The 11,083-nt window shown below is 35.5% G+C and overlaps 1 protein-coding gene across 3 annotated transcripts in view; it reads left to right on the top strand.

Annotated features, from left to right (window-relative positions):
* Window positions 1–10,678, top strand: part of LOC130635624 (MFS-type transporter SLC18B1-like) — a 32,753-nt gene extending 22,075 nt beyond the window's left edge. For all 3 annotated transcript variants that reach the window (XM_057445009.1, XM_057445010.1, XM_057445011.1), the window contains 12 exons: window positions 2,720–2,788; window positions 2,995–3,085; window positions 3,307–3,393; window positions 4,017–4,096; window positions 5,136–5,234; window positions 7,264–7,361; window positions 7,921–8,016; window positions 8,494–8,568; window positions 8,711–8,777; window positions 9,273–9,299; window positions 9,380–9,426; window positions 10,127–10,678. In XM_057445009.1, the coding sequence (XP_057300992.1) occupies window positions 2,720–2,788; window positions 2,995–3,085; window positions 3,307–3,393; window positions 4,017–4,096; window positions 5,136–5,234; window positions 7,264–7,361; window positions 7,921–8,016; window positions 8,494–8,568; window positions 8,711–8,777; window positions 9,273–9,299; window positions 9,380–9,426; window positions 10,127–10,229 (939 nt within the window). In that variant the 3' untranslated portion in view covers window positions 10,230–10,678. The remainder of the gene's footprint in view (window positions 1–2,719; window positions 2,789–2,994; window positions 3,086–3,306; window positions 3,394–4,016; window positions 4,097–5,135; window positions 5,235–7,263; window positions 7,362–7,920; window positions 8,017–8,493; window positions 8,569–8,710; window positions 8,778–9,272; window positions 9,300–9,379; window positions 9,427–10,126) is intronic.
* The last annotated feature ends 405 nt before the right edge of the window (window positions 10,679–11,083 follow it).

Genomic DNA, 11,083 nt, shown 5'->3' on the forward strand with positions numbered 1-11,083 from the left:
ATCTTTTCGCTATCGTCTCTGACAATTTGATCGACAAAGTACCGCTTGATCATGTTCAGGTCATACTTGCCACTGTTGAAGCCGATCACGGCCACTTGGTTTACCCACTCGTTCCATGCCTTCTGAGTCTTGTCTGGAAGCATGTCAAAATCATCGGGTCTCGGGTACATTCTCTTCACATCTTTCACGATGATGGCGTGTCTCTTTTCGAGCTGCTCCACAAATCGTTCAACCAAGATCTTGGGATCATCGTGCACCAGGAACGTTGGATCCCAGTTCAGACTATCGTAAATGGCGACGCTGACCGGTACATGCTCCGAGATGTATGTTAGATCGGATGTTTGCCGCTGATTCAGAGGGAGCATGAGGGCCTCGAAATAAAAAACACGATGTAGTGAGGGTAGGGTCGAAATTTTTTCTTGAAGTACCTCTTGGCTTTGGGTGGGCTCTCACACTCCCACACTGTCACGAGGTTGTGGCCAAGTTTTCGGATGCCTTCCTCCTTAGACTTGGTGGCCGTATATCGATATTTATTCGTGTTTGTTCCTTGTCAGGGGCATCCGTGCCACTTGCAGCCGTGGTACTCATAGACTGTCCTGGTCTGAGGTTCATAGCCGTCTACAAGGTAGACCTCATTTTCTTTCTCCCCGTAGCGAATCACGCGTTCTCCTCCATGCCCACAGAGTGCGTGATGGATGTGTCTTCCAGTTTCCCTCGACATGTGCTCGAGCCATTTACAAGCGTCATAGCTGAAGCCCTCACCGTAAAAGACCTTCTCTGACTTGCTAGGCATGCGCTTGACCTTCTCGCCTTTGCAGATGATAGTCGGCTTTTTCCCCTCGCACTCGTTCTTTTTGTGCCTTGTTAGGTTTTCAGCTCTGGTGAATCGCTGTTTGCAGGCCTCGCATTCCCAGTGTTGCGTTAAAACATCTATCTTTTTAATGTAGAAACAGTGCCCATCCAGCATACCAAGGTTGATCGTGTCTAAATCTTTTTTGTATTGATTCTGACCGTACACGAGTCTCCATGGCACTTTCTCAGAGTTGGTCTTGGGTTCAAAGACCCTGATGTTGATCTTGAAACGCTTCGCTATGCCCTCAAAGTCAACAAGCTTCGTAGCACGTACTTCTTCCCTCTTTAGTTTGGGATTGTCGTAGTACTCGCGTGCTAGTGTGAGAGCTGGCCGAGTAATGTACGTTTCTTTTTGCTTCTTATCTTCACGTGAGTGTATGATCAGGCATCTCCAGACACACAAATTGTCGGTTCTTTCATCCTCCTTGTCAAAGTTGTAGATGCACCTTTTCCCCCGCAACCAGTCTGGTAAAGGTCCACAACCTAACAAAGGCTCCCTCGTAGAGATGATCTTGATCTGCACATGCTGGAAGACTATTTTCCCTTCGTACGATCCCAGGGTCTCGATTGTTCTTTCTGGTGGTAAGTACGCCTTCCCCCAAAACTCATGATCTCCTAGATCTAATCGCTGCATTTCGCATTTTTCGATAAAGGCTTCGATGTCAGCTAGGCTCGTAAGCGATCCTTCGCTTCCCTTGCTCTTGTGATACAGAGCCGTGCCACCTCCTGCTTCGTAGATGGTGCAAGCAAAACTGTAGACTACCTTGACCCTCATGTCTATGTAGGGCGTAATTTTTCGCATGATGACCTCCGCCAGTGGCTGATTAAGGTTCTTGTTGAATCGCCATGTCTTGACGCGATTTCCGTCTTCCAACATCTGTGTGTCATTTTCATCAAAAATGTGCTGAATGTCTTCGACGCCTTCGGATCGGTTTTTCTCTTGTGGGAACATGTGCTTGATGTCTTCGACTCCGCTGTATTCGTCTTGTATGTCTCCAGCATCGTAAAAGTCCTCTCGCGCTTCAGTTTCGATTTCGTCGTGCAGCGTCGTCTTTCCAGCAATTTGTTCCCTTGCTCTGTTATAATAAGAAATAACAGTGTCTCGTACACTCTTCAGGCGATCGGCAAGAGCGTCGCGAGTTGCTGCTACTGGCGCTGAGACAGCGCTATATAATTTACTAATTGCATTCTTGAACCAACTCATTTCTTTTTTATTATAAGGAGATTCAGACTTTAACTAACATCGGTTGCAATTTGAGTAGGGAATTTCCCTATTCAAACAGATTTGCGCATGCGCGTTTGTCAGCAGTTTTTGTCGTGTGCCGTCATGATGTCACGTGACTTGTTTACTCATTTGAGGTATGATAAAATCTGTGACTTGTTTACTCATTTGAGGCATGATGAAATCTGTGACATCACAGATTTTTTAGGGGTCTAAAAGCAGCGTTTTTTAATAGGGGTTCGACCGTCAAAAACCTAAAACCTGATTATATTACCTCCCTACTCTAGCTGATATGACGTTGCAAAGTAATGACATTTTGGTAGTGATCATTCAGCTTGGGATCAGTCTTTTCAGCGTGAAGTACAATTTTAAAAATGTTTTGACTGTTGCTTTAGATACTTTTTGGAAATAAATGACAGCCGTTTTGAAGGATAAAAATCACGCATGTTAGAAAAAACAACTATAAATATTTGCATTAAAATAATTGGGAAAGACATCGTTACCTGTCTTTGAGTTTTGATCTACGAAGGCCTTTTTGATCATAGAAGTTTAATTCACCATGAGCAAATTACATATTTTATCGCGTTCGCCGGCATGTGTATGATTTTGGGGGGATATAAAAACAACTTACTGTTTTTACTTCAGGGCATCGTTGAATCAAGTTTTGGTGCTGGTTTCATGGCTGGTCCTGCAATAGGTGGCATACTATACAAAGTATTTATATTAATGCATTATTTCATTAAATTGTCTTTAATATGTGCATATTGTTTGGTTAATATTCTATTTGGAGCATACTGTATTTCTAATTACTTTCTGCAACAACCACAGCCACATTCTACACTTATTTTATCCCTTATCTTTAGTTTTTCTCATTAAATTATCAAATCAACTTAAGTACACCTTAATTTACTTGTTTTTAGGTCGGTGGATTCACATTACCGTTTCTAGTTTTGGGCTTGTGTGTTATTTGTTTAATTTTTAGTTTAATCTTCATTTTACCATCGTCCAAAGGTGAGAATTATCTCCATATCGTGTGAAGTCAAACCAGTTTCTTTAAACCCTCTTAGTGTAGAAATACTCAGTACACAGGACTATTTATTTAAGTATACGAAGTGATTATTGCTATGTTTTTCAATTTAGTATGACATATGTTAGTATATCTTGACGAAGTTTATCCACACCTACCATTTCTACCAAATAAAATCAAGGTTTATTTTCATATTTGTTTTTAGAATTACAAGATGATTGCAGTCATCACCATGATGTGACTGAAAGTTCATTGATAAAAGTTTTGTTGGTACCCGGTGTCTTAATAATGAGTAGGTATAAGTTTCAAGAATTGTCTCCTGGTAAAAAGATGAGTAAGCCAAAACAAAAGTCCATCACAATGAATGGTGATGTTAAGTTTTTCCCACAAAACCTGGCCAAAAATTCGTTTTTGAAAAAATATTGACATGATTAAAGAAGATACATTCAATGAAATGTAAACTACATTTAGGCCGGTCTTGTTAGGAGTTCAATATGGGAGCGGGGGTTAAAAATCCCCGACAAAATAATCATCGCCTTACTATAGAACTATTACTATAAAGCTGTGTGATGAGAAAATCGGTTGCTAGCATTTAAGATTTGTAGAAGTTTTTGTCAGAAGCGTAAAAACACTAAAATGTGACTTACCTAACTCTAACTCCTAAAATGATATGCTTTAAACGTTTTTAAAAACAATTATTCTATCCGGTCCGAATAGGTTTAATTCATAATAAATGCAATCACTTATCTAACATAGTCGCAAATCCAACTCCGAAATATTAGTTAGCCTAGAAAATGTTGTTAAAGAAGTAGTAAAATTAAAAGTAAATTTTACGGGCCAAATAGGTTTCTTCTTTTTCCATTTATTGATTTCAAAATGATATTCTTTGCCTTTCTTTTCTCCTGAATTTTTCAGCTAGCGTAAACATTATGATTGGGATTGCAAATACATTCTTTGATACAACGTTGGCAAACCATATCAATTCTATTACAAATGTAAGTTCAGAAATTTATTTTGCTGCAGAAAGCGCTTTTTAAAGAAACTCATTATTTATAAAGTGAAAGCATAAACGTGTTGTACAACAGTCGCCATTTTAGTTTACGTAGCGTCACATCTGCCCAAAAAGTATCACTACTGTCAAAGTTACTTTTCGACGTTCTGAAGATTTCTGGAATGTCATAAAAGTTTCTGAAACGTATTACAGACCTTCAGGATGTTGTCCTGCAGTTCTCCTAGCTATCCTCCAGACTTCTAGTAAATTGTTATTTCAAAATTGAAATTGTTGTTGCATACATTCAATTGTTGTTGCAGACGTGCAATTGTTATTGCAGACATTGAATTGTTATTGCAGACTTGCAATTGTTATTACAGAGATTCAATTGTTATTGCAGCCATGCAATTGTTATTGTGGACATGCAATTGTTATTGCAGACATGCAATTGTTATTGCAGACATGCAATTGTTATTGCAGACATGCAATTGTTATTGCAGACATGCAATTGTTATTGCAGACATGCAATTGTTATTGCAGACATGAGATTGTTGTTGCAGACATGAGATTGTTATTACATACATCCAATTATTGCTGCAGACATGCAATTGTTATTACAGACATTTAATTATTGTTGCAGACATGCAATTGTTATTGTGGACATGCAAATGTTATTGCAGACATGCAATTGTTATTGCAGACATGCAATTGTTATTGCAGACATAAGATTGTTGTTGCAGACATGAGATTGTTATTACATACATCCAATTATTGCTGCAGACATGCAATTGTTATTACAGACATTTAATTATTGTTGCAGACATGCAATTGTTATTGCAGACATGCAATTGTTACTGTAGACATGCAATTGTTATTGCAGACATGCAATTGTTACTGTAGACATGCAATTGCTATTGCAGACTGTCAATTGTTATTGTGGACATGCAATTGTTATTGGAGACAATTTTTATTATTGTAGACATGCCACTTTATCAACCATCTAAACTCACCTATCTTGTTTTCATTTTTTTTAAAAAATGTAGAACACATTGTCGGTTATGCAGATTGGATTCTTCTTTTTAATTCCATCTGGTTTTTACACCTTCTCAGCTCCTATTGTTGGTGTTGTGGCAGATAAGTTGGTAAGTTAACTTTCTGCTTCATTATTAGTCCTTTTACATGTAAATCATATAAGTTGTCTTTTCACATCTTCTTTCCACAAGGACAGAGTGTTAGCAATTGAGTATAAATTAATGCCTATCTCTTCATTTTTAGGTTAGGACTTGTTTTTGTTATTTGCAGCAATTAAAACTTTTCTAAGCGGTTAATTAGGAAACTAGTTTACATTGCCGTGCATATATGTACTGTTCAAGACAGGTCTATTTTATATTTTGTTCCCATATCGCTTTGTTTTTTGCTATTCTAAGTGCTTTTGTGATGTTCAGCGTGTCTTTCAGTTGTTGATTCATTATTTTCAACCAAGCTGTTGTTGGTCTTCCTTTTTTATTATTTATTATTATTATCTTATTATAAAAACTATGCTTGTATATAATTCTCTAAGAAAAATTTTTTTTTACAGGTATTGTTGTTAGTTAACAGAAAAACTTAGTTTTGACTGAATCAAGTCCTGAAAATTTAAAGTAACTAGTCGGTTTCTCTTGCATGTACAAACAGACGTACATGGGTATTAGAATATAGATTTTCACACACTATTATAATGTTGTCTAAATAGCCGTTTTTGTGTGTTTTCTGTTTAAATTGGCAGCTTACCTGTAATCTTGCCGAAATTTTGTGGAAACCAGGGGGTTATTAAATCGAAAAATTAATTGTATTTGCACCTATAATCATAGCAATAACCACTGTTCGAGTGAACTTCACCACTTCATGCTAACAGGCGGGCAAAACTGCAAAAAAGAATGCACGAAGTGTAAGTTCATTCCAACTAAAACGAGTAGTCAAAGCGTGTGTCGTGGAAAAAACAGACAGATTTCAGGGACAACAACCTAGTGACAATAGACTAGGAACAACAACCCAGTTGTAGTTGTGAATGTGAGCCAATGTTTACCCTCTCACATAAGCCTGGTGTAGAACGGTAATGGTAGGAAATCTAACATCCATATGTTATGTGGATATCCTAATAACTCACTCATATTCTGTTTTGGTATTGTCCTTTGTTTTAATTAAGTGGTGCAATCAAAAGATATGCGCCACCTTTGCTTTAAAGTAAGTAAAATAATCTTGCTAGTAAATGTAACGTTAAGACATTTCGCCTAGAGATTATCACAGTGTTTTAGACATATCGTATTATAAATAAGTATGATACTCTAATTCCTTCAATTCTCTTTTTCTCGAAATTCTGGTGCTTATTTTGGCTACGTACTTTCTACCATTAGGTAGTCGCAGGACTACAGAAAAATTGCAACTATTCTTCGGTTTTTAAAAATTAGTGTTTTCCTAATTGTTAAATAACTGTTATTGATGATGGGATAACGATTCCAAATTTACTTTCGGTACTAATTATATAATAATAGTGCACTACCATTCAACCAGTTTTATTTTCTAGAAGACAAACAACATTTAAAGTTTGTCCCTCAACACCATTTTTATAAAAGGCGTAGGCACTACGGCCCTTGTTATTATTTGCGCATACGAAACCTTTTTTGGTGCCAGCACGCCCGTTCTTCAGATTTTTTAGACCTTAGGGAATCAACGCATAAATTGTTTCATAAAGAGGCTAATTCAAAATGACTGGTACTTTTGCATTGCTGTTTACATTTATCAAAAAAAGTTGCAAAAAAACTTTTTTAGCAGCCTGACGGCCGAAAAGTTTTGTAAAGTGGATTTCGCTTCGTCAGGCTCAAGAAATAGCAATAAAAAGGTCATTGGCAAAAACAGCATGTTCAGATTTATAGATGCAATCATTCGTATTTCTGTGATTACAACAATGATGTTATTGGAATCATGGTTATTGCGTTTTCCGCAGAAAAAAACAGATTTTGTTTTATCATCGAACTAATTCTTTTATGTATATCGTTATCTGGAAATGAAATTGCTATTGAAAAAAAAGGTTTTTAAACGGATTTTTGCAGTATCATTTTTCATTTATATTATGATTTATTATGGATGTGTATGTTTGTGTAGGTAATTTTCTTTCTCAAAACCTTATTGTAGAACGCTGGAAGAAGTTTTATGGTTATTGGGAGTTTTTTGTGCTTTGCAGGTTATATGTTTATAGGACCTTCACCGCTAGTTCGCTACGTCGTACCCGCGTGAGTAGTTTATTTATTTTGTGACACAAAAATAACACTTGACACTTCGAGACTCTTAAATTAATACAAAAATTGCGTGTCGTAGCAACGCCTAAAAATTTCCATTCGACAAATTAAAGTGGGTCACCCTTCCATCCTGTTTAATTCTTACTTTTTTTGTGGTCACACCATAAAAGTCTTTCTGAAAACGCCAAAATACCTAAAAGTTTTCCGAAGTATTTCCTTTTTTAACTTTGAAAAGTCCTATAAACGGGTTTGTTTATTACCTATCGATGTTAACGCATTTACACACAATTAACCATGGAAAACATGATGCTAATGCTTTTCTTAAGAAAATGTGTTTACAATCTTAATAATCCCTGCAATCTTAGTCAAACTTGTAGGAATTAAACATAATAAAGTTTGTTCCACAAGGCCAAGTGCATTTTAAATTGCATCAATCTAATCCAAATATCTGTGGTGACGAGTTCATAACTTTGTATTAATGTATGACTACATGACTATACATAAGTATATGACTATACGATTTAATCATTTGATTTTTATTCTGATACTTCAGACATCTCTGGGTGGTGTGTATTTCTTTAGCAGTGATTGGTATCACAGTTAGCTTATGCTTCGTTCCAGTGATTAGTCACATGCAAGAAAGTGCTATGTAAGTTAACCAATTGTTTCACCTTGTGATTTTGGTAATGTTTGCTAGTTTTTTGATGAGTGACGTATGGTTGTTTTTTGTGACTTTCGGTTTGGAAAATTGTCCTATCTAAGACAATTGTTTTTTGTAATTGATTTGTCAGTCGTAAAACAGTGGTATCCATTCATTTGTTTTTGTTGTTCCATAAATAACTAGCATTTGAATAGTATCTAAGGCATTGTTAAACCATTACAATAACGTAGCTCTATAATGACGTTGTATTAATTGTAAACTGTACCTGAATATTGATGAAGATTTTTTTCTAGGAGTAAAAGGAATACAGGAGCAATTAAAAATAAACGTCCTAATGAAATACACGAGGGTTCTACTAACTGTACCTCCACACTGGGAATGAGAAGTGTTCCATTAGTTTTCGCGCTTTTTCATTAAAGACAAAAGTAGGGACATGACTAGCTAATACATATTTGTGTTTTTCAGAGATGCTGGATTTGAAGACAACCTAGTAACAGCCAGTCTGGTATCTGGTATTTGGAATGGAAGCTTAAGCATCGGGTATGTTACGAGTAATAAACAATATAATTTCCTGATGTTTGTTAACTCATATTGCCGGCAAATGTGCTGGTTTTACTAGTATTTTTCTTTGATAGTAGAGTTTGTTTAAATGTGTTAAATGAGGAGGTCTCTGCTATTTCAGGAACACAGTAGGTCCTACTTTTGCTGGTATTTTTACTGATCATTTTGGATTCCCTTGGGCATCTACCGTAAGTTACATTTTAGGTGTAAACGAATTAAAAAACAATTACATTAGTGTGTATTACTTTGCGAACTGCGAATACTTTTAATGTTCTGCACATTTTTGTTACTTTTACATTATATATTCATTTTTTTCCTTTCTTTTTGCACGTGAAAAAAATGCACATCGTCAGCCATACATTATTTTAAAACATATCAGAAATTGTTTTATAGGTATTAATAGTACCAGAAATAGGTAATACTTGGAGAACGTTTTAATTTTAAGTACTTGTAATAATGCTGTAAACATTTTGAAGTTAACAGATAAATATTTTGTTTAGCCTAAGCCTAATGCACTAAAACTGCGTTAGCGTCGATAGGAATGTAATGATCTATATCACAAAAACCTTTTGAGGTAGACAAACATTTATTATCGAGCCGTGATATTTACAAAATTAAGGCATATAACTATTAGCTACGTTGTTTTGTTCTGCTGACAACTATGATGTCATTTTTTATTTTAGGTCATTGCATTTTTGTTTCTTGCGGAGGTTTGTTCATTTACTCCACTTCTTTTACTTCAGTTCTTCCATTTATGTTTGCTTAATACATCTTTTTATTTGTTTTATAGGGTACTGGTTTAGTTATTTACACTGCATGGAACAGGAGAAAGCGACTGTAAGTAGACTTCAATTATTTTTTGTAAAGTAAACTTATTTAAGGTGAGATTATAAATAAATGAGACTTTTTCTGACCAAGACCAAACTCCGTGTTCTCCTGAACTTTCTTCTTAAATTAAATAAGAGAAATTTCCCTTGATTGTGTGCCTCAACAAATGACACTTTGAATAAATAGGACCGCGTTTTCGTCTTACCTGCAAAATAACTTTCAGGAAAGTTAGTGGGACTTTAAGTGCCACTGAACGCAAGTAAACTGACAAGATTAAATGCATCAGCACGGCCAAATGGTAGATTACTACCCCAATGTTTTTGTACGATAATTTTTTGGTCTTTATCCTACGCTTGCTATGATTGTCACGACGATTCGATTTAAAGTATCCAATGGGAAACAAAGCAAAGGAAGATGCTTTGTTTTTTATACTAATGATCAACAAGTAACAACTCTCTAGAAAAAGGCTACTGGCAAACAGTTTAAATCAATAAATAGGATCTTTATGCAAAGTACAAACTTGGCTTGAGGTCTAGTTTACTGACGGAAAACATAAATTAGGGGCGATGGACAGCAGGTTCTATTACTTAACGCCGGTTAAAGTGTTTCTGTATTTTCCTGTTATGCATTTTTCTATTTCAACAAAGTTTTGAACATTGAAATACAGTAGAAAGTAAACCTGATTAGACTTTTTTTTTTGTATTTTTAGAAATATAGACAATTCAGGGTACAAACCCCTAAAAGAAACACACAAAGAACTCGAAGAAGAAATAGAAGACTATAATGACTTACATAACAAAACAGAAAGTTGACCTTATAGAATTACTTTCTAAGATACAAAAATGTATAAATCTCAAATGACGTATAATTTTGAAAAGGTCTGAAAATGCAGCATCTCCCTTGTTTCGATGAGCAAATTAGACATTAGTAATTTATGAGACTCAGTAGGCTGCTAAACGAATTTAATCTTAAAGCTGCTAGATAATAACATTTACCACCAAGAGTGGAGTGGTAGTGGGGTGGAGGAGTGGTAGTCAAACTTATCTTGACGTTTGCCATATGCTACTTTTAAGTAACTCGACCAACCGAAAACGGAATTACCTCTTTCTTAATTATAATTAGAGCCAGATTTTTCTGTGAAGAACTGTGCATATGACGAAGAAAAAAGTGCTAACAATAGACGAATTCTGCAAAATCGCCCTTATCCTATGTATTAGCTACAGATTAATTTCTTAAAAGAGATATTGACAACTTAGCAAAATTAGTGGCGTTGTATTATTTTTTCTGTTTATATGGTGATGCGTGCTTAAATGTTGACTAAAACTTTTGACCGAGTAGGATTCGAATACACGCGATTTAAACGTCTCGTTTCAAGTGACAATGTTATTAACACCTTTTTTAGGTTTTTGCACTAATATTACGTCCTTCTTCCTTTTATGGTCAAAATGTGTATTTAAGACAAATAGATTGGTTTGTGGTATTTTGAACAGTAGAAATTAAAACAGTTACTTTGAATAAATTATTTTTATACAACATCAAATTAAATACATTTATACTTCGCATCTGCATTTTGTATACACGAATAAATTTAATTTATAAATTATTTGCGTCGTAGCTGTTGGAAATGGTCGAAAATGGCACAGAATAAAATGAATGGGGAAATATT

This window comes from Hydractinia symbiolongicarpus, chromosome 3 (assembly GCF_029227915.1).
Source record: "Hydractinia symbiolongicarpus strain clone_291-10 chromosome 3, HSymV2.1, whole genome shotgun sequence".
Classification (NCBI taxonomy): Eukaryota; Metazoa; Cnidaria; class Hydrozoa; order Anthoathecata; family Hydractiniidae; genus Hydractinia; species Hydractinia symbiolongicarpus.